Here is a 24,436-nt window from a genome sequence, read left to right as displayed (position 1 = left end):
GAAGTTATTTTTCCCCAGTGAGTGGATGTTTTCTGAGATTCTTTAAAGACTGAAATATTTCTTCTGACATTTCAGATGATCTGTCTCTGTTTTAGACATACAAACACTGTGATCAGCTCTGGGACCCTCTGCCTCTGTTGGGCAGCCTCCTCAGCCGGCATTAGGTCCTGCTCCAAGTTTCCAGGAAACACAGCGGTGTGTGATTTATTAGGGGCTTATTCACTGACAGTGAGCAGTACATGGAGGAATGTTGCCAGACGTCGTTTAGCTCCTTAAAAGGAGAAACACGACACAATATCAGCCTGTAAAAGGCCTTAATTTCTCCATTAAACTTAACATCAATTGTTGGTTTAAATGCAAAAACCTTAATGATGGTTGTCGTGGACTTTGCACAGACTCATAGATGGAGGTTATGGAAAACTATTTCTGTCAGTAAAACAAAGACATAAATAAGGATGGAGAGTTAAAAATGTTTATGGAAAGAATTATTTCAAATTATAAAATGTCAAAGTGCTAAAAGATGTTTACTTTTTTAATTACAATTAATGATTAGAAGTTAACAGCCAGAATTACCATGAGGGTATATTGACTGTGTGTATATTCATGGGATGTCAGTAATCAAAAGTATGATCTAATGAGTATGAGACATTAAATCACAAATGTGAGTTAAGAAGCTTTAGTTTCTCACAACATTTAGACTTGGATCATTTTCAGGTCCTGTTGGTCCTCACAGAAATAGGCTCCTGGTAAGATCCGTGTTTTGGGGCCAGAGTTTGTTGCTGATCAAAACTTTTTCCATTAAATGTTAAAAAAAGTCTATTAACTGACTCCTGCCTGTACAATTAACACACTCCCTGTTTTGCAGGTTGCAGAATACAAGTGCAGACAATGAGCCTCCCACTAAAAAAAAAAAAAAACTCCACCTCCCATGCTGCATTTCGAGGGGGGCGTCGTCAGCGCACATGGACGCACGCCGAATAGCGACAATGAGGTGAAGTGTTAATAACATACACTTTTCGTAACATTACGCTTCTCGTGCTGTTTCGCAGTGGGACCCATGGCTTCCGAGCAGGACCCGGCTCTGCTGTCTCTGATCTACCAGCACCTCAGGGTGAGCGGCTTCAGCACAGCTGCCCAGCTGCTGGAGGAGCACGTTGCTCAGGTGAGAAGTTTTAATCCGACCTCATACCTCATTTCAGTTTATTCGCGATTTTGTTGCAGTTTCTGTAGCAGCCACGTGTGTTGGGCTTGTTTTATAAAAAACAGAATGAAACATAAATGCGATTTTAGGGTTTTTTTTGTTGGTTTTTGTTGTTTTTTTTTTGTTTCTTTGCTTCGGCTTGGTTGTAATTGAGGTCCAGGTGAGGTCCTCAGGCCTCCTGAAGGAGAAGAACACGGTGTTACAGAAGCTGCAGGCCTACAGTCGCACCCCTTTCAAAACCTTTTAGCATTTAGGCACAAAATTCATCTGCAGCTATTTGTGAATATAGACGAATCAGTTCAGCTCAGAAACATTTTCATGGTGCAAAACTTTCCATTACAGTTTTACTTTTCACAGTTTGGGACATTTTATAGAGCAAAGACCTGAGTAATTATAGACATCATTTATTAACCATCACCGCTGCAGCCTAAAATGTCCATTGTGCACGCAAATTGTAATAATGCAACCTACTTGCTGTAAATCAGGCTACACGCTCCCTCACTGTTCTTCAAACCCCGCGTTCAGTCAGTCAGAAGCAGGCAGAGCAAGGATGGTTGGAAACAAGGCTGCCACTCCTGTAACCGTAGCCAGACCTGAAGCAATGCAGAAAATTAAAGGCCCTACCTTGTGTCCGTGTGCTGTTCTGCTCACTTTCAACAGACCACAACAGACAGTGTCAGACTCCTTCACTACCTTAGGGGACGTTTCTCCCTCACACTGTCAACGTGATTTCCCCATTTGAACTTAAATTCCTCACACGTTCCCAAACTGTTAGTTGCTTCATGGATTCCTGAAGTTGCACAGGGAATTTGCTCCTTTGGACCTTTTTTCGTATTGATGTTGATCGTTGAGTGGCAGGTCCATCATCCAGCTGTTTGGTTAGAGACGTAACGTTCAGGGAGTCAGTGAAAACATGGAAAATGTGCTTTCTAGACCAATCTACAGTATTTATTGTGTGTGTCTGTGTGTGTGTGTAGGTACCAAATGAGCGCTTCAACCTGCGTGATGTCTACACAGGCTGGATGAAGTAAGTCAAACATGCCGGAGGCCTCTCAACATGAGTGTTAAACAGAAAAACAAATGCCTGCTGTGTAAAAAGCTGTTTTGGATCAGTAGGTCTGTAATATTGTTTTTAGAATGTGCTTTATTTCTAAATCTGCCTGTAAATAAATTGACTTGGCTCATTAAAATTAATAATTTACTGCTTTTTACCAGCAAGAAGAGAAACAAACAATCGTCCTAAATCCACCAGACTGCAGCTTTGAGTAGAAATCAACATCTCTTTTTTTAAGATTGACCCCTTATTCTGATCTGGTTCAGCACCGTTCACGATTGATTTAATTCTTCCCCCCATTTCCTCTGCGTGTTGCATCACCGAAGAACAGCTGTTTTTAATACGCCTGCTCTGACTGCTCCTTGTTCTTCCAGTGTGAGCTCATCATCTACCTGCTTAGAATTAGGATGTTGTATGGATTTGGGACAGACGGGTACAGTACATGGACCAGAAGGAGCCGGGTAGCCTGGCAGACAACACATACCAACCAAAAACCAAAAAATAAATCATTTTTTACATGTTTTCTCTGATGTTAGATGCTTGGCCATAGGAAAATAGTGAGTATGGTCACTTTGTGAAATCACCTTAGATATTTCTCAGTAAGAAATAAACCTGTGTGTGTGTGTGTGTTTTAGAGTCTGCTCTTTAGTCCAAGATGCCAAGCAGGTGACAGGAGAATCCACCGCTTCAAAGATCAAGAGCTTCAGCCCAGGACCTGCCGCAGGAGACGAGGAGGATTGTGATGGCACCGAACTCTCCAACGTCACAGGAGATGAGGTCTCTTCTCTCGGTAAAGTTTTTTAAGTCTGGTTTTCTTGTTTTAGAGTATGAACGTCATTATGTGCATTTGGCGGAATGACAGAAAATTCATCAGCAGCTGTTTTTAGACATAATTTCAGTAACTACCCAATTAAAAAAATGTTTGTTGCTTCTTATTTAATAGTGTTTTTATTTGGAAGGCAGCTCTTCAGCCAGACTGGGACATTTCAGTATGTTCCTTCTGCTGATTAACTGGTTCACTGAAAAGACACTAAGCTGGTCGTCTTAGTGCTGATTAATTATTCTCTGTTCTGGCTGTTCACTTTGTCAAAGACTTAGTAATAAATAGTTCCTCGTTCCGCCCACATACGTTCGTCTGGATTCGTTTGGTTTTAGTTTATGTCTCAGGTTTGTTGTGCAGGTTCACAAGATTGTGGGTTTGTTTGACAGCTACAGAAACATCGTGTGTGTATTTAAGTATGTATGTAATCAGCTCAGTCCCAGTGAGCGTGCCCCACTTTATTCTTGCTCTCACTCTTTCAGAGTCCAAGGCGGATGATGTGGAGTCCTCCTGTGTGGGGAAAAAGTGTAGCTGCACCTGTGAGCAGCAGCTGGACACTGCAGGAGAAACCGATTCCTGTGACGGTGGACAGGAGGAGCAGGAGGTGAGCAGGGAGGAGCGCCACACATATAAAAGAACTGGTTTACCAGTGATACGCTAACACACAAACGCACACGGCAGCTGTGGCGTAGAAGTGAGAGAAGCAGGTTTATGAGGGGATGGTCAGCAGTTTGGTATGTTCTCACACTGTTTTATTGCACACTGTTTTATTGCACGCTCTTGGTGCTGCCTGCTCCTTCCATCAGCTGTGTGCAGCTGTTTACCACCGTTGCCAGGGGACAGGAGTGGCAGCCGTAGTGACGTGTGCACAGAAAATAGTAGAGACAAACAATAAAAGAAGCATCCTTCACTACCTGTTGAGGGACCGACTGTGTGTTTTCTTGCTGGCGATAAGGAAAAACCACTAATTGTGTTATTATGATGTGCAGAGTCTAGATCATCCTCTGAGAACATGTGAACTGCAGTTTGGTCAGATAAACCTGTCGGGTTCGTTGGTCTGCACACAATTTTTACACAGTCGGACTCAACACAAACACAAACGCACCCTTAAACGGTTTAGTGAGTCCTGTAAGTCATGTGACCCGGAGTTTACCTGAAACACAAACAGGATGAAGGATTAAAACTGATATTTTTATCTTTGGTTTGTGGTGCTGCTGTAACTTGTTCTGGGTGTTGTTGCAGCAGGAGGAAGACACACACACACACACACACACACACACACACACACACACACACACACACACACACACACACACACACACACACACACACACACACACACACACACACACACACACAGACATAACTGTTGTCCAGTCACTGTAATAATGTCCTGACAGATGAACAGTGGTGCCAGTGTTATCATAGGCTTCTTAACTACAGACACATCTGATGGTTACATGAATTGTGTGTGTGTGTGTGTGTGTGTGTGTGTGTGTGTGTGTGTGTGTGTGTGTGTGTGTGTGTGTGTGTGTGTGTGTGTGTGTGTGTGTGTGTGTGTGTGTGTGTGAGGGTGTGTGTGAGGGTGTGTGTGTGTGTGTGTGTGTGTGTGTTATATTGTCCCTGTTCTTTTATGTTGGCCCAGTGATGCAGGACATAATGTTGTTTGGACAGAAAATGTATCTGACCGACAGATAATCTGTTGAGATATATAGAGTGTGTGTACTTGTGTGTGTGTGTGTGTGTGTGTGTTAGTTATTGGGTCATTGTGATGGTGTCTGCAGCTGCTGGAAGCCCTGATTGATTTATGTCTGGGAGCAGCAGAGCTGTGGTTTTTACTGATTTCTGTTTCTGCAAAGACAGAACCAAGATGTTCCCAGTGGACAGATTTAAAGCAGACTTTTTTTTTTCTCCTACCTCTGTCTATTATTATATGTAATAGAATAATCTGCTGGACACTTGTCCAAAAAAAATAATATCTCGTTCCAAGTGTAGTGTCAGAGGTTTCAGTTCAGTCTTTTTAACACTTTGTAAATTATGTCTGTCAGTCAACCACTTTGGTCCAAACTCAATTATCTCAGCAGCTTCTTGATGAATTGCCATGAAATCCTGTACAGACGGTGATGAAGAGCTTGACATTTGTGGCTATGAATGAAGTATCTTTTGCATAGATTACTGTGGCATTTGCTCTACGCAGCCTGTTGATGAATTAAAACTGCTTTAATCTGGCACCATCACCAGGCCTCATTTTCCATTTGTCCTGTTCTTTGGTTTGTATCAGATACCTGCGAAACTCACGACGTTCCCATCAGCCTCAGCTCTCTGTGCTCTGTGCTACTCAGCAAATATCTAAGTGCTAACATGCTGAACAAAGATGGTGAAGTACAGTTGTGACCCAAATTTATTTGACCACTTTATACTAAAAGGAAGCGACATAATGTTAATGAATGTAAATGTCCCTTCAAAGTAATGCCACAAAGAGAAATCAAGTTCATTTTCAGCTATGAGATACTCTTCAGCCCCCTTTGAGTGTTGCATTGTGGGAAAGTAATGTAATTATTTAATTAATTAATACTAAAAAATTAGCATTGTGTCTTGTTAATTTTCCACACATGAGAATAAAACCTGCTTAGAGGGAGTGAGCCACATGGATCTGGGCCATGGTGATGGTAAACGTTATACAAGCTGAATGTTAGCATTTATCTCAGAGCCTGCTGTGCCTAATTACAGCCTGACTGAGCAGCTGGCTCAGCTGTTTGGGACTGACATCGTCAGTCACACCCTGATTTCTGTGACCAGTGCATCTTTTAGCCGTGTCCGCTCTAAGTGGCGTCCTGTGCGTGTTTTGCAGTCAGCTCCTACTGAAGTGTCGGCTGAGGCAACAAACGGGGCCGAAAGCGGCAGCTCGGACTCCTCTGACTCTGAAGATGTGATTGAAATCACCCAGGAAGACTGCATCCTGCTCAGCCCCAGACAGACGACCTCTAATCAGGCTGAGGCTCGCCCTCAGACCCCTGAACCGCCCGAGACCTGCGGCTCCGACAGCGAGAGGAATGAGGAGAATTGGAAGGACGACGGTGAGCCAAAGCAGGTTAGTGGCCTGAGGCTGCACCTGAAGTATGTGGTTGTGCAAGCTCCTTCTCTTATTTTCAGGGAGTTGCTTCCTGGCTCAGTGAAGCCTGTTCCCTCAGCTCACCATCTGCACATGTGGAACTTATTTTGTAAAAAGCTGTGACTGGCTGAAGTACATTGTGTTGTTTATCTTCCCGTAGGAAACACTGCATGTTGGTTTCCTCTGTGAAGTCTCAGGATTTTTAAGGATATTCACATGTCCACGAATAGTTTTCACTAGTGTGACTTTTGAGAGCAGGCTGCCCTAGTGATCTTAGTGTTCAGCTGAGATCAGCACACAATTGTTAGTTTGACTAGAGACAAGTTCACACTAGTTATTAACCTCAGCAGGTCAAATTAAAGGGAAAAATAGTAATTCATAAACCTAATTTCTGCATTTCAGAGTAAAACAAGGAATATTGGGTTAGTCAGAAAGTTTGACCCCGAGATCTTAAAGCTACAATACATACAGTAAACCAACTAGCACCGACAGCTGAACTTTCTACCAACATTTCAGCTGTTCAGCTTCCTCTGAGCAGTGACTGGACTCATTGTTGGCTTGTTTACAGTTTTTCTAATCATCACACTGTGGGTTTCTTGTCAGTCGAGGTTTTCATTAAGGAGATGTCAACATTTTTCCACATCTCAACAGTTACATCAGTGCAAAATTCAATAATCTAGGGAAAGGATGGTCACAGCTACAAACAAACCAGACTAATCCTAAACTGCTGCGATGTCATTCAGCTAAACTTCTCTTCTCTGTGCTCTGTGTTTTTCTTGCTCAGGAGCCAGAAGGAGCCATGGATGCCTCTAATGTCAGAGAAGAAGCCTCTGAACCAGAGCACACACCCCCCAGCACCGTGCAGGCAGATGATGAAGGCAGTTCTGCAAAGGTGCAGAACTTATTATTATTATTTTCTTTTTATAGATTTGTTGATCACATCCTTTTTGGTCCCCTGATCCTAAAATCTGGTACCGTGGGTGAATAAAGATAAAGTTTAATTTAATGCTGTAGTGCCAGCAGACTGTTATTTTAGTGCTCATGGACTAGCAGCGTGTTGGTCACGTCTCATTTTTTATCTTATGTCCATGTTTGTAAATCAGAATTGGAAAAAACTGTAACTTAGAGAGAATCTGTGCTGTGAGTGAAAACATGAAATGAGAAATAATAAACTGTCTTCATGTCTGGTGTAGGAGACTGTTGTAGACCTGCCCAGCCTGGCTGAGCCCGCCTCCTCCCACCTGGCAGCTCAGCAGACCAATGAGCAGCTGGCAGAGAGTGAAGCCCCGCCTCCTGCAGGTACCTTTAATAAGCAGGTCATTCTTGACTGAGGCACCTTTTCTCTTTGTCACTGTGCTTATCAGACTCATGATGTTGGGAAGGAGCTGCTCTGTGTCACAGCTGCTAATGATACATGATGTTTTTCTGTCTGTCCTTTATTATGAAAGTCTAAACAGAAATGATGCCCGAAAATCAAACTACTGGTTTGATTGTACAGTTGTTATAAATTTTATAAAGTCAATACCTGTTGTTGCAAAAGCACAAGATTTATCACAAGGATGTAGAGCCAAAAAAAAAAAAAATTATATATCAATTGATCCTTTGTTCATCATATAAATATAGTCGTCATCATCACATTGATCTGTGTCTGATCAAACCTTATAGTAATTATTATCGGCACATGAGAAAAAGAAAATAAATCCTAAGTAGCTGGAGCCTTTGGCCTTTTTACTTAAGCAACTCTTTTTGTAATTTTACTGTAAAAGCATCATGTGTGTGAAAAACATTATCTTAGCTTCCTGCATCCTCAGATGATCACTTCACTTCCACAGGAAAACTTTTAAAATGAAGGATTTTAGTTTTACCTTAAGGGAGCAGGAAAAGAAACACACTTTGCTGCTGCTGCTTTGACTGACGCTTTAATCTGAAACAGGCAGATTTTTTACTTTATTGATTTTCCCAGAAGAAAACCTGGATAAGTTTGTTCACCACAATCATATTGAAATAATTTTCCACTGTTTTTGTGGTATGTAACCATAAAGATAGTTTCAGATTGACCAGGTTTTGATTAACTTGGATCATAGTATTTAAAAATTCAAGGACAACATGTCTTTCCAGAAATGTTTCATACTTGGGAGTTTTACTGCTGTATGTATATATATATATATATATATATATATATTTTTTCAAAATAAAAATATTTTTTCTATTACATTAAGGAAAAAAAGCAGCATATTTCCTTTTTGTTGGCAGCATTGTTTGAGCACAGACCCTTTGGATTCTTTTATTTGCAGAAAAGAAAGTAAAGCATGAAGTTGAAGACTTTATCTTCAGGCACTTTGACTTAACGGCAAAACTTGTAAAATCTTTGAAGCCTTGCTGCCAAAGCCCAGAGAAACAGCTCTGGCTGCTCCTTTTTTCCACAGTGTCGCTTGTTCACAGGAGTTGGTTAAGCTTGTTAATCAGACTGGACTGATAGCTGGTCTGGGAGTTATTCATCTGGAACACAGACACCTCATTTACTACCTTAAATTAGTTCAGGACTGGTGCAGAAACTAAAGCTGAATGGACATTATTTTTCACATCAGTGATTTAGACCATATCAGTTTTATATTACTTATTTCTCTTGCAGAGTTAGAACCATCCTTACTGCTGTCTGGTAAGAGTTGGATTCATTTGGAGAAGGAAAGAAAAGAAAAGAAATGAGTGCAGTGACTCTGCAGGATGCCCAAGATTTATTCTGGAAGAAAAATGATGTGCAGAGACAGATTTTTAACAGCTCACTGAAAACTTGAGACACTCATCAAGCAAATATGTGTGTGAATATAAAATATGACAAATCTTATCTCTGCTCTCCAGTTTGCTGTCAGCAGAGCCTTGTTTTAAACATGTGAGAGCTCTGGTGGATTTTTGGATCTCTACCCGAGGAAGTGACTCGAGGTCCTGTTGTCAGGGAACTTCTCATGTTTGTTATTGTTTTGTTTATGTCTGTTCTGCTTGACAACCAGGAACAAACCACAGGTGATGCAAAACTATAATCCTTGGTATAATTTAAATTCATGTTGGTAGAGATGAATTTAGAGGAGTGGGACTGCTGCCAGTGAAGCTCAGTCACATGTTTAATAAGTACTGGGGTTTCTCCTCAGTACTTGTGTTCAGAAATAACAATAGTACATTCTCAGCATATCTGTAATACCAGGGCCACTGTGCACGCATAAATAAATCATGTTATAGTGTGTTGATGTTACAGCCCCACACAGCTGCCAGCATGGCCCCAGTCCTGGTGATTTACACTGAATCCAAAGAAACATTAGTGCACAGAAGCCTGCAGAGTATTTTTTTTTAATATTATTTAAAATAAATTCAGCTTGGCTTCTTTTTGTTGTAGTTTCCCCAGAATTGTTACTGTGAAAGTTCTGAATAATGATTCATAAAATATCTCCAGTGTGTCTAAATGTTACATAAGTACTTCTGATGCTTTGAAGCAATAAGAAAATATTTGACAGGAGTTGCATTTGTTTTGTTTTTTTCAGACCCAGACCCTGAAAATCCAGAGGAGGGGAGAGATGAGCCGGAGGAGAATCCTAAGGTACCCCAAACAGTTTTTTCTCGAGGGAGTGATGTGAGTTGGTGGCACAACGGTATGGTGGTAGAGAGAATGGATGAATGGACTGATGTGAGCTCAGACTAACATAACAAATACTTACAGTGCTATTAGGCCTTTCCCACAGCAGTGATTAGTGTATATATGTTTATACAGGGCTGTGGCCTCACATCCCCCCTGAACCCCAAGGACCAGGTGGATGCGTTGACAACCACAGACCCTGCTGACCCGCCCCTCACTGACACTGGTAAGACATTATGGTCAGATGTTTTATCCAAATCATACATTACATCACATTTTCAACATGTACAGTCTTATTTGAAAAGAGCTGAATAAAAGTTTACTTCAATTTTCTATGGTCTGCACACAAGGCTCACATCACAGGTGCTCCATATGGAATAGATGATCTGATTAGGCTTTGGAGCACTTGTATGCATAAATCTGCATATTAATGGAGAAACTGTTGTAACTCCCTTAATTACCAGATATGTACCATGCATATACAAACGTTGCTAATTAATGAGCTAATTGGCTTCAGTAGGAGGAAATTGATTTGAACTATATATAGTCTGAGTTTCATAATTACACTGCATGTGTAATATTGTTTTTCAGATGTCTCTGCACACTGGACTTAATTTTTACATAATATGTGCAGTTTGACATGAGGATGATCTTGCAAGTTATGACTCATTTTGAAATAATGGCTGTAATATTCTATTTTTGCCTTATTTACCATATTTGTGATCATACATATCTCTTGTATATTCTCACCAGGATACAAGATAGTTCACTTAAGAAGAGTTGGACACTGTTTTAGAAACCAACTTTGTGCCATTTTATTGTACCTGTTTTAGATTGATATGAACTGCACATTTTCAAAATCAGCAAAAGAGAAAATGTTTAAAGTGTTAATTGTGTTCTGTGCCTAGAAAAAGCGACGGTGGTGCAGGCGGAAGAGCAGGAAGACCCAGACGACTGCATCATCCTCAACGATGAAGTTGAAAACAGCAAAGCAGCAGAGGGAGAATCCAGCAAACTGTGCCCTGAGTCCTGCAAGAACTCTGAAAGTCCAACAAAACAGACGAGCGAAAAGGACACACACACACCCACCACTGATCCAGTCAGTGACACTCCTCTTACCTCCGAGTGTGCCAGAAAGAAAAAGAAAGGCAGAAAGATGCAGAGGAAGGTGGCAGAGGAAGAGGATAAGCCTCAGGCAGCATCATCAGAGAAGAAGAATGCAGCTAAGAAAAGGAAGCGGAAGATGGAAGGGAAGGACGAAGAAATGCTGACAGAAAGTCCAAAGGAGGTTAAAGGTGTGGAGGAGGAGAGTGAGGCAGCAGAAGTGGTGATGGAGAGTCCAGTAGATACAACAAAGGGGACAAAGAAGATGAAGAAAAAGAGAAAAGGGGGAGGAAGACAGGAGAAAAAGAAGCAGCAGTCTCATGAAAGCCCAGCAGGGGGCAACAAAGACACAGACAAAAGCCTGGACACCACAGGTAGTGTCTCAAATACATCTATCTAATCAAGAGCTTTTAATTAAACCAAAGGGGTTTTAAACATTTTCATATTGAAGTGACAGGTGCCTGATAAGTTTTATTTAGTCACAGTGCTGTTACACATCAGATCAGTGAAGTGTACATTTTTTTCCTCTGCCGTAGACGGGGACTCCTCTCAGCTCTCCTCGGCCAAAAAGAAACAGCGTTACAAGAAGAGGAGGTTCAGCCTGAAGAAGAGACTGAGGTTATACAGGAAGAACGAGTCGAAGAGCAGCAGCTTCCTGGCAGGAGACACCACAAGCACGTCAGTGGATTTATTATCATTATCATCATTTGGTATATTTGTTTAAAAATGTTCGCTGCTGTTAGTGACGGCTTTTAGATTTCAGTGAAATTAGAGCAGTAAGACGGATAATTCAACAGGCCAGATATTTTTACTCATTTTAAACAGGAATTTATTTCACTAACAAAACAGCAAAGATTTTAAGTCCTGCCAAGATTTACACTGAAAAGTTTACTTATGGCTGTCCTCCTTAAAGGTCTTTTCAGACTTGATGTGAAACTAATTTTCCCTTGAGAGAAGAACAAAAAGTTTCTCTCCACTGTCTCATGTGGTTACTGGCAGAAAACTTCAGAAATTAAGCTTATAAATTAAAGTCTTACTATTTAAGACACATCAGACAAGAGATTTAGTTATTGTTCAGAGTTTTATTTCTAGTTCAGTCATGTTTTTACTCCAGCTGAAACATTTGACTTGCAGTGGCTTTCCTGTATGATGTGACACAGTTTAACATCTGTTTCAACACTAAAACTCATCTACTGCTTTAGTTTTACTTAGTTGAACCTGATAAACTGCCATCAGAGTATATCTATGGATAATATGTATATATTAACTTTTAAAAGTGAAAACACATGTTCAAAAAAAAAAAAAAAAATGCATCTTACAGGGATCACGTGGAGACGCCCAGATCGAAACCAACCAAAAGACCCCAACCAGACCCTCCTCAGGAAGAGGTGACACCAAAGAAGAAGAAAAAGATGAACACAAACACTGAAGAGAATTCCTCAAAGGAAAACCAACCTCCACAGAAGAAGAATAAACAGAAGAGCTCTGCAGAAGAAGAAAGTGGAGTGGTGAGCGACATGAGCATTGACTTTCCTGCAGAAAAGAAAAGAAAGGCTGGAAAAGGAAAGAAGTTCACACGAACTTCAACTCCTGTCACTGCGAGCCACGATACCCCTGCAACGAAAAACAGTAAGACACTTTCTACTTATTACACAGTGTGTTGTAAAGTGAACAATGGCCATTGACATCTACAGGTTGCTTGTTTTTGCTTGAACAGTAAAACATCAATCAGATGATTTGATTAATTATTTTAATCAATCTTTAGTGATCATTTCCTGTCAAATGCTGAATTGTTTAAGCATTAATCTTTACTGTTGCTTTTCAGTGTAGAAATGGCTTATTAACTCACCATAGATCACATGGGCAAGTTCATGTCAGACATAATATAGAAACATAAATTTGAACAGTTTGTTTTTTTTCTTTTTTTTAAACTGTGGAAATGTTTTGGACAAAATTCAATTTAAAAAATGTAAAACTGTCTGAGCTTGTCAGATTTTTAGAACTCAAAGTATTGAGTCAGGCTCTATTTTTACTCCTGTGTTGGCTAATTCAGAAATGAAGCTCATTATTTTTAGTGAAAGGCTAATAGTTTTCCTAATGTCACAGGGAACAATAAGCAGATATTCCAATGACCGTGTTCATTTGGTAGAGAACCAGTGTTGGTGTAGTTTACGATGGAAAACGTACCAAACTGACCTGCAGCTCTCAAACTTTCTGAGGCATGTGTGAGATTTTGAATTTGTAAATAGTTTTTGTGACATGACACTGAATTTAACGACGTGTTGTCTGTTTGCAGAGAACAGAAGAAAGAAAAAACTGGAAGAAACAGAAGCTGCAGCAGATGCCACCCCCCCTTGCAGCTGTTCCTGTGATACGACCCCTCCCCACACACATCTGTAATAAGAGAAACAATCTTACTTTCAGTAGCAATGTTTAATCAGAAGTTTTAATTTTAACATACTGTTTTTTTTCTGGCATTTCCAGAGGTAGTAGTCCTATAAAAAAGATCAACTTTGATTAAACTGAGGTAAGTAGCAACTCAGTGGACACTACAGGAGCAGCTTTACCTGCTCAAGCATTTCTTCTCTCACTTTCTGCTTTATAAAACATTGTTTGGGAGCAGGTTTGTATCTGTATGGTTTGTAAGCCTGTACATTTAGGTTTCTGTCTGCACGCTCAGTCTTATAGGTGTTCACGTTCAGGCTTACAAACTTAGTTTCACAAAATGTGTGTTTACAGAAGTTTTGTGAGCAGAGCTTCATAGAAGAGTCACACAGGCCATGAGAAGAGAGAGCAGGACATTCAACTACTGACCAGTTAGCATCTTTGGAGCCACTATAGCCCACGCAATTGGCTACGTTGTTCTGTCAGTCTTGGGACAATCATTTCAGCCCATCCAGGTAAAACAGTCACTTAACACCTGATGTATTATTATGTATTACTATCTATAGAGAACAGATGGGGCAACAGAGTCAAAATTAAACTGGCAACTCAGCACTGTTAGCATGATGTTAGCGTTAGCTTGCTATGTGCTTTAAGGTAAATTCAGTTTGTCTGGATTTGGGTTAGATGGAAATTGTTTCTCCTAAATGTCACTATTTTACCCTCATGTGTCAAATATCATTATGGATAAAATAGTGACATCTGTCACAAAAGATAATGACAGCCAGTAACAATAATGTGACGAATGTAAGTTAGCTTTTAGCACATAGAAAGCTAACACTAGCTGCGTTGCCTTGCCTTCCTTTAATGCCCCTTGTCCTCAGGTGTTGACTGTTTTACCTGGTTGTGTGAAGTCTGAAGGTTAACGTGTTTCTTAAAGCTTCTATTAGCTGATAACTGTCACATGATTCAAGAAAACCACAATGCTGCCGCAGCTCCAAAGAGGCTGATTGATCAGAAGTTGAATGTCCTGCTCTCTCCTTCAGGTCTTTCTGGGCCTGTTTTAACTGGGCAGGATCTAATAGATGCTCAGCTAACAGGTATATGCCTGAATGTGTTTTCACTGGTCCAAAGCCCTAAAGATAAAACAGTTAAGACAGCAGGAGATCAGAGATGGTTGCAGGTCACATACAGCCTCAATTAGCTCCAAGTGGGTGATTTAGATTCAATGTTTTCTAAAAGGAACAAAGGCATTCATCAGCAAATCACTACCTTAATCACTTGTTCACCCTTGCAAACAGGTTCTGTGGTGTTTGGTAATATATACTATATTAAATACTTGGAATACTGAATTAGTGGTAGAAAGAGTGAAAAATGACCATAGGCTGCACCATCTGTGAAAGCTGATCTCACATCCTGCTGTTTGTAACTTCCAGTTACCAGTATTACCACCAGTTCATCCAATCCAAGTAAATGAAGCATTGAGTATCTTGCATTATAGTAAGAAATGCAGCAATGGCTGAATAAATCAGTGTTAATACTAGTACCTGAAAGTCAAACACAACAGCCTATAGCCATTTTACCCTTTAATCCATTTCTTCCATAACTATTAATTCAATATTCCAACTAATTAACATTATCAAATGCACAAAATGAAACACTGACAAATACTGCTGTCCCATATAGAAAACAAGGAATCTGGATCACCTGCTTGGAGATATTTAAAGCTGCATGTCTGACCTCTTCTTGTCATCTTTAGGGCTTTGGTGATTGGTTGAGATCCTGTCCAGTTAAGTCTGGTTCAGAAAGAGTCCAGCAGAGACTCTGAAAAGAAGCAGTGATTGAAAGACACAGATCTGTAACATTAACACAAAATAAGCAAAACATTTGTAATTGAAATGTATGAAAATTCTTGTTTTAATCACACTTTTCAGCGTAAGGCCCATAATTTACACAAATTGTAATTTCATCGCATAATGGATCATCTCACGTTCAATTACAAAACAAAAAAGAACCAAAGTAAAAAATAAGGTCAGATCAATAGTTTCTATATATAGTCTACACTTTGCTCTAATGGGTAATAATTAGGATTTTTTTTCTTCAGACTTAAGTGGAGGATCATTGGATCTTGGAAACTACAGCTGAAACTGACGCAACAGCCTGCACATTGCTGAACATTTTTCTGTTTTGAGCTCATGTTCTATATAATCTGGGTTTTACTTCCAGTCAGTTATAAACCTGTTAAATTCTTTACTTGGAAGAGGTTTTGTTTACAATGTTTTGTTGTTTACACTGTTTTTGTAAATGCTGTGACCTGTTTATCCCCCTGGCTCACTGCTGTTATTAGAGGTTAAAATTTATGTTTCACTTCTTGCTGTTACATGTTTCAGAGACTGTGATACAGAATTGCAAAATAAAAAATTTAATTTTGCAGCCGTGATTCTGCTGTTACTTTCAAAACGGATTTACTCTTAATTATTCTCAACTGTATGATTAGCCTTTATACCTGGGATTAGACATTAGCAGCTAATTATTAAACACCTTAATCCTTCAGATTCTAAAAAACAAAAGCCCTTTATTCTTATGTTCTTTAAGTAGAAGCTCACATCCTTTATAACTGAATCTGACATCAAAAATGGTTAAAGCAGAAATAATGTTTTTGGCTCTGAGCTTCAGAAGAGATTATTTAGAGTTAACTGTTCACTCACCACTGCTGTTAGTCGTCTCACTGATACACAGACATGGTTTTCCCCTAAAACACAGAATTGTCAATGGGTTATTTTGAACTGCTGCAAGTTTATATATAAGACACTAAGAGCTAGTGCTCCAATCAACAGCAGAGAATAGGAAATCAACAACTGTACTTTTTCATTTAAAAATAAAAAGAACTCACAGAATATAATTATAGCAGGTCTAAGTCCAATTTCTGAATGTTCCTTTTTCAGTTTGTTTCTTCAATTAAAACATTTTCTGACAAAACTTAATTTTACCAGCAACTGATGCTCTTTAAACCAGTCATTTAAAGCATAAAACTAGTTTAATGCCCTTTTAACAAGACATAAAACCAGGCAACACATCTTAGTCATCATATATAGGATTGGAATTTTAATGCAGTTAATATTTGTTAAAAGTATTTTTTAAAACTAAATTTAAAATGAGAGTGGAGCAAACTGTTTAGAAATGCAAGCCACTGACTGGATAAAGAAGGAAGAAGCATCACCACCTTCTGCCAATGTGCAAAACTGCAGCCAAAATATCAAACAAGGCGACCGACATCTTTATTTTCTGACACATTTTGCAGCCAGATTCTGTGCAGCAGTAAGCAGAAGTGGAGCTGCCAATTAAAGCTGTCAGTCATGCCAAATATACCAGATTACATAATCAATTAATTAAAAATCAGAAATTTGACCACTTGTACACAAATGCCTGTAAAACTATCTACATTTTTTGGGGGGGAAAAAATGTATTTGACTGTAGTGATCCACCAGGGGGCGATTAAAACGTCAGGTGAACTGTCATGTCTTCCATCTTTATCTACAGTCTATGACACAAACATTCATATAACAATACTAACTTGTAATGTTTTGAAAAAATTAAGGGCCCAAACAAAAATGTTAAAATATTTTACAAAGAGTGAGTTACGTTGTGGTGAAGCAATACATTTGTAGTGCTCAGTATTATTTAGAAAAGAAAAGACTTAAAATGGATGAAATTACCTGGAGTTTGGTTTGGTGCAGAGGTGTTTAACTTGTGAGCTCAGGAAGTGAGCTGGAACAGGTTCCTGTCAGGCTGCAGTGGTATGATTTCCCCTGTAAACAAACAAAGATGAGGGTTACTAAAAAGTCAGGAAGTTACCTTTGACCTAAAATTTCTGATCATCACAATGCAAATACCCACGAACAGTAACAACAAATTTTCAGAATGGCTTGGGTTCAGCAAGTTGAGGTGGTTCGGGCATCTGTTTCAGACACCTCCTGGGCACCTCCCTGGGCAGGTGTTTTGGGCATGTCCCACCGGGAGGAGACCTCGGGGAAGACCCAGGACATGCTGGAGGGATTACATCTCCTGGCTGGCCTGGAAACGTGTCTGGGGAGGTGGGGGTCTGGGCGTCTTATCTTAGACTGCTGTCCTTGCAACCCGGCCCTGGATGACCTGAAGAGAATGGATGGATAGATTTATACACCTTTCAATAAATATAAACCTATGCACCAATTTCATCACACGACACGACATCAACTTTCTAAAGCGAAAAGACTTGGCTTTAAACTAATTTTGACATGACTCCCTCAGCAGCATTATACATAAGTCCAACGCAATTAAAGAGTGACGCTCTTGTCTGGATACATACAGGGATAGTAACAGACAGGATTTTCTTGACTGTAATTATGTATAATTACAGAGCTGAGGCAGCAACCAAGTACGGCCAGCAGCATTAAAGTGGCCATAATAACATCTGTGCCTTATATAGTTCTTTCATACAGTTGTTTATTCACAGCTTTCCTACAGCTTCTGTTCTTTTTTTTCTCCCTTTTGTAAAGAACCGGAGAAGTGATTTAGTATTAAAGTTTCTCTCATTGACTTAGTGTCGGTGTAAAAACATTGCTGGGTTTCTTAGACCTCTCCAACAGTAAATTGAATAACTGTGGACAAAACAAGTGATCTAAAGACATTATCTTGGGCATTAAGCAACTACTGCAGACATTGTTCACAGTTTTTTTTGACATTTTTAGACCAAATTATTTGATTAGTGAAAAGTGGCACATTATTTATGTTAATGAAAACATTAGCTGCAGCTACAGACCCAATTAGCATCAGCGTTAAAATACTGGACTTGAATTGTGTTAAAATTTGTTTGTTTTACCAGCTCTAGACAGTTTATGAAAGTTAAGGGAATTAAAGGTAAATTATGATGTTATTGGACAGATGTACTGTAAACAAAGTCATTCTGTCTGTTCTTTTCTAACACTTATGAATAACGTCAAATACTCCAAAATGTGCATTTGAATGGATTTCTATCAAGATGTGGGCACAGCATTTTGTTTTAATGCTGACTGAGCATCATTAGAGGCTGATGAGTGAACCCATAAAGCATACAAACCTCACATCAGCATCTACAGCAATTGCTCAGTCATTTGTACAGTGAAACCACCACTGCATAAGAGCTTTTGTACAATTTAGCCCTAACAAAAACAACAAAACTCCACATTTTAACCTTCCTGTGACCATCAGATCTTGTCCTGCACATTTCAAAAACGGCAGATCAGCAAAGAGCAAATCACCTCTTCAGCACCACATTTAAAAAAACTCCAAAGATCCTCAGTCTGACTCACTCTGCAACATCTTCTGTTCGCCATTATAAAGAGATATGTGATTCAAATATGTAGGTACCATGAAAAACACGGCATCTAAATACGTCATCTCCACTGCCACTGAAAATACATCAAGGAGAAGCAAAGTCCAGTTTGTGTTCTTCAGACAATTGCATTTTTACATGCAGCTCACCAAATGTACAAGTGCATGTCTGAAAACATGTTGCTTCATTAGTGTTAACTCATTTTTGAGTTAAATTCTAGTAAACAAGTGCTGTCGTTAAAGTAATAAAAATTCAGATCTGTTTAAACGTCATCACACATGAAAATAATTAGAATTTGTTTTATTTTTTTATCATGTGTGGAAACTTGTTGTTTAAGGTTCATAGTTTGACATTAAGACATTGAAAACAGATCTCTATAGTCTTTTAGGTTTGCAATGATAAGCCAGGCAGCATTACTACCAAACTAAAAACAAAATAGTTTGTGCTTTGATATCGATCTTTTTACACCACACTTTTAATTTAAGGTGAGCTTGAATTATTCAGTGCAGGCATTGATGAGAAAATTAGTATAATTTTCTTAATTTCTGGCAGAATAATTTAAATTTATTTATTCAATTTAATGAAGCTTTAAAGAGTTCACCTTGCCTGTGTCAGAGCGGGCTCGAGGCTGATTACAGCGCAGGTAAGACCACTCCATAAAAAGATTTCACACTAAAACTAACTAAAGAGCTCTAACCTCACATTAGACATCTAAAACAGGTAATTATGAGTAAAGTTTACTTACCAGTTGAAATAAATGTTACACTTTTTATAAGCGAGATATGGAAATTACAGAAGGTCAAGCATGTACTAAAACAAGTGTCTGCTGTTTAATCCCTGTAATAACGGCTGCATCAACACAACACAACACCACACAGATGTTTCGAGATGTTCACCTTCAGCAACAACATATTCAGCTCATCTACAAACCAAACGAGTCTGTGTCTGCTGGAGCGAGCAGAGCACAAACAGAGCCAGAGCTGCAGTAACTGGCAGTAATTAAAGCTCATTTCACAGCGCTGCAGTTTGTGATGCTGCACACATGGAGCTATTTGTCAAAATTAGTTGGGATGCTCAAAAGCACATCATACCTGTCAATCAATGCACAACCTCTCTGACCACTGATCTGGTGCTGACGAGACCATGCACTTAAGCAATGTGGGTCACGGCTTTCGTTTGTGATTAACTATATAAATCATATATGGAGTTGACTTGAGTATGTTTTGAGCAATGCTGTTTCAGGTTTTCACTCACTCAGCCCTCATATTATCAACCAAAATAGGTTGTATTACTAACTTCATATGAATATACATAAACAACTAAATTAAAAAAAAACCTATAACAAGGTTTTAAGTATTTCTCACCATATGCAAAGAGGTTCATCCTCATCACCCTGTGGACAACTGGCTCATCATCACCTCCAAATCTGTAGATGATGTGGTTTTATCTCCCTTCTCTAATTTTACCTGCAAGATATGAAGAGAAAAGCAGATATGATGACAACTGGCATTAAAAAAAATCTTATTTAACAAATAAATACGACACAGTGGTAAAAAAGTAACTAACGTTACATCCGTAAAAAGCAGACGTCAAAAAAACAACACAACAATCTAGTAAAACCACCAGTAGTTGGCTAAATGCTAATATACTAAGGAATAAGGCTTTTATTGCACATTTTCACTTAAGAAAATATAAAAACAAATTGCCGTTGAGTAAAATACAAAGCCCCTTAAGGATCAGGAGCTTAAGCTAACGCTAGCTTACTTAATGTAATCCACACAATGCGAATCTTTTTGCGAGCGAACACAAAACTAAAAGACTAAAAAAAAATTGCTACCTGATACTAAAGTAGTAAAAATGACTAAAATAAGAGGAAAATTAAAATCAGCTAACGTTAACTTAGCAAACACTGTCGCTCCCATTAGCGTTAGCTAACTAGCTAGCTAGCGTTAGCGTTAGCTGTATTTCATAAACACTAGCTAGCTAGTTACATAAAGACATACGGTCAAAGTTTAATCAAACAAAACCACCATATGCTTACACACAAACCATGATTTTGTGGTGGCTTAACAATACCACAAGTTCTCCATTTTACAGATGTGTAACTAGCTAACTTACGTAGCGTTACAAAATAACTGACGGTAACGCTAGCTAGCAACTGTTAACCGCTAGCGTCAGCTAAACTTTTAGCTTATGAGCTTATGTTTGTTTACATTTTGTATGCTCACGTATGCCGAATTAACTATTAGAAGCTCCTTTTGCAATGTATCATTGCTTATACTGTCAGATTTTGATTAATTGTGTAGATTCTGTAAAAAACTTAAAAACGTGATGGTTCTCAAGCAAGTTCTGTAACATTACCTTGGTTCTAGGGCGCATCCTGTTTCTCTGATTCTATGGACACGTGTTTTAAGCTAATAATACTCGCGAAAAGTCCACGTGAAACTAAATCTAAAAATATGGATTTGACTGGATTATAAAAACACAAACCGCTGCATTCAGGTGCTAATGGTTTGCCCAACGTGAAGTTGTCTCTGAGCTGCAGTACTACTGATAAAACTAACATTACTACAAAACTAGTTAAACTACTACAACTACAAGCAACCTGCTGTTCTTAGATCATATGCATGAACCTGTCCCTCTCACCTCACCTTAATTTAGACAAGTGTTTCTGTATTTTTCTCACCCTATTTTTATCAATGACCTAAATAAAAAGAGACAATTCTCTGTAAAATGCAATTCAACAGCAGCACAAATGACCAGAGTCAAGACATCTAGTTTAGTTTAAACAATTTAAATTATTGCTTTCATTTATTATAGGACGTTGCATTATTTTTAGATACACTTTTTTTTGTTAGGAAAATTAAGCAACACAATAAAAGACTTAAAATTTAATTTAAAACTGAATAAGTCATTTAAAAACACAAATAGATAAAACAGAATCTATGTGGATAGGACAAAATAATGAACTGTATGACCTTTAGTCTCCACACTGATTTCTGTTGGAGGTTTCTTCTGTTAAAGGGAGTTTTTCCTCTCCACTGTCACCAAATGATTGCACAAAGGAATTTATTGAGTTTTTGTAAAGTGCTTTGAGATGGTTATATTGTAAATTGGTGCTATATAAATAAAGAATTGATTTAGTGATGTGATTTAGTTCTTTCAGTTGTTTCAATTACAGTAAAATGTCATAGTTTTAAACTAAAGGGCTTAAAACAAATGTGAGGTTCTCTTTCAGATATTTCATTTTGCCACCACTATTTTAAAATAACAACAATGCTTTTACATTAGCCTTGTTCTTCTCCATTCTTTAGATAACAAAAACAGCATCCAGAGATAATGACCATTACCTGCTGTGTACTGTAACTTTGATTTGTTGGTGGAAAATAATCATTCAGTGCAAGTGGATGGACATTAGAAGGAAAAGAATAAGCAGCGGACAACAATCTGCCTTATACCTCAATGTGACATTGGGATTTTCATTTTCTCTCTATTCTTTCCTTACTGACCTCTCAACAGAAGCAGCTTCATTCCTACCCTCCAACACCAGCAAGGCTACAGATCTTCCAGCAGGGAGCAGTGTTTGTGTTTGTGAGGCAGGTGCCTGCTGAGAGTTGTCCCAGTGATTTGTTTGTCGTGCTGAATGAGTTTGCTGCCTGTCATTTAAGCAGTCAAGCAGGGAGAAACAAGCCGTCTTGTCACGAGCCCCTGTGTGGCTGCGCTGAGTTCAGCTTTCCCCCAGCTCCCTGTCTGCCTCTCTCCATATATGTCTGTGTTTGTCTTCATCTGTCTCTCTCTACTCGCCTCATCCATCATGGTACAGACAGGATCCCTGCTTCTACATTTCAGGCATTTAGCTGATCCCGTCATCCAGATCAGGTGAAATCATTTCAGTGCTGGAAAAAGTGCCAAAGCTGCTGCTCTTCCAGCAAAGAACAACACACGGCCTGAACTTTGACAGCACAGAGAAGAGTTTTAACTATCTTGCAGTACAAAAGGGAAATAATATGCACCTAGCTGCCAGTTTATAGGGTACACCTTGAAAAACGAATGCAGTGTAATACATAGCCCCCGAATAAATCATGAAGGTTGAATCAACTTCAGGCTGTATTTGTAGTGCAGGTGTTTCCATACTTTAGCCTACTCACACTGGAGTGGACAAAACAATACAAACACCAGTAAATATAATATAAAACAGTGAAACCGTTAGCCAAACTACGTATTAAATGATACAGCCGAATAAACACCTCTCTGAAACAAACAACAACCTTTCCTTACACCATTCAACCAAAAAAACCAACATTATGACCTTGACGACTTATTGGAGAACTTCCCGAACAGCACTCGAACCAAGAAGATGAGTTCATCTCTGCAGCCTGAGAGCGTCCTGAAGCTGTACATTACAGATCATTCTGACTGACTGGTTAGCTCTATATATTCTGTATACATATGCAGTGTCAGGATTCTCTGCACAGTCTCTATTCAAATACACAGATAGTAGAGAACCTATATCAACACAGTGTTCCCCTGAGGCTGTGATATATTACTCATGCCGGTTGGGGAATATGTTTGCACATTTTATGCATATATTTTTACCTGTGTGTGGATGTAAGTATATGTCTATTTATCAGCACCTCCCAGCTCTCCAGACATTTCATTTACTGTATATATGGATCATTGTGTGACAGTCCAGTCTATAGTAAACCTGTTTATTTCCTGGCGTCTCTGAATAATCACTGAGCTGCAGCCCTGCTCTCTGCTGACGTTAAGGCTCTCAGGTCGCTCCCATACATTTCAAATGTAATGGTCCCTTCTTTTTCAGATGAGATGAGATCTGGGAGCCTGTCTGCCTTTGTGGGAAGCTAATCAACTTGTCTGCCCGCCTGCTTGCCTGACTTTGCACTGTTGTGCTGCAGATACTAAAATCAATTTTACAAGAACTGCAGCAGGACAGTAAAGGCAGCAGCAGATTGAGCTGTACTCAGCATCAGTGAAAAAAAATGAAAATCATCCAGTATCACAGTCACCAAGATGGTACTCCAAAAGCAAGGGATGGAGGACAAAGTGGGGTGAAATAGTGGTCACTGCAACTACGCAATTACACAGAACCCACAAGACAATGACTTTACCCTGCAAGCACCACTGGCAGTGATAGTCTGTCTTTGTTCTCACCAGGGACAAGTATTTTTACATAACAAAAACATGAAAACGTTTAGTGGTTTATCTCTTTGGCCGCAGTCACAGGATTATCGATTATGTGCTGACTAAAAATACCTTAGAACCAGGAGTGTGAATATAGACAAGACAAGAAAAGAAGAGGGTGTGGATGGTTTCACACTTTAAGATGATTTGAAGCATCTTTAAAGGAGAATCCTTTGAGTATGCATTGCAGCACACTGCTTGTTTCTGTGTAAATATTATCAAAAGGAGGCACAAAGGTAGAAAAACTATAAGTCTGATTTTGCAGGAGTAGGGATTAAACAAGAGACAAAAAAACAAAGGGTCTGTTGTAGTAGAGAAGGCTGACCTGACCTAATAATTAAAGAATATTAACTGTGAGGTTTCAGGACACGCTTCTGTGCAGTTTAACACTTAAAGACTTTTGGAAGTTAATGATAACTCCCAAGGTGCAGTTTGGCAACACCCAAAAACAGATTTAAATTCTCTTATGTGCAGCCTTAGCTGTGGATGGCCTACAAACTGCAGCTTAGATTCATTTATTATTGAATTTAGCAACTGCGTACCATGTTTAGTTAATTTGAGTGGCAAAGCTTTTGAGGACTCA

General features: G+C 39.2%; 1 protein-coding gene across 1 annotated transcript; it reads left to right on the top strand.

The window, feature by feature from the left end:
- Positions 1–675: 675 nt before the first annotated feature.
- LOC113134537 (axoneme-associated protein mst101(2)-like) lies at positions 676–15,681 on the top strand. The gene is made up of 15 exons (XM_026313971.1): positions 676–1,162; positions 2,179–2,228; positions 2,891–3,045; positions 3,558–3,679; positions 5,927–6,166; positions 6,972–7,079; positions 7,381–7,486; positions 9,721–9,776; positions 9,948–10,038; positions 10,721–11,290; positions 11,453–11,594; positions 12,238–12,545; positions 13,213–13,312; positions 13,401–13,443; positions 15,403–15,681. Exons 1-14 carry the CDS (start codon positions 1,058–1,060, stop codon positions 13,435–13,437), a joined length of 2,190 nt encoding a protein of 729 aa, XP_026169756.1. The 5' UTR covers positions 676–1,057; the 3' UTR covers positions 13,438–13,443; positions 15,403–15,681.
- Positions 15,682–24,436: the final 8,755 nt, after the last annotated feature.

Source organism: Mastacembelus armatus, chromosome 17 (assembly GCF_900324485.2).
Source record: "Mastacembelus armatus chromosome 17, fMasArm1.2, whole genome shotgun sequence".
Lineage (NCBI taxonomy): Eukaryota > Metazoa > Chordata > Actinopteri > Synbranchiformes > Mastacembelidae > Mastacembelus > Mastacembelus armatus.
Note: the sequence above shows the minus strand (reverse complement) of the source record. Positions and strands in the feature narration are given on the sequence as shown.

Excerpts from the sequence above, each read along its gene's own strand:
- LOC113134537 (XM_026313971.1), top strand. The coding sequence starts at position 1,058 with ATGGCTTCCGAGCAGGACCCGGCTCTGCTGTCTCTGATCTACCAGCAC. Across the intron at positions 1,163-2,178 it reads TGGAGGAGCACGTTGCTCAG|GTACCAAATGAGCGCTTCAA; the intron begins GTGAGAAGTTTT and ends GTGTGTGTGTAG. Across the intron at positions 7,487-9,720 it reads TGAAGCCCCGCCTCCTGCAG|ACCCAGACCCTGAAAATCCA; the intron begins GTACCTTTAATA and ends TGTTTTTTTCAG.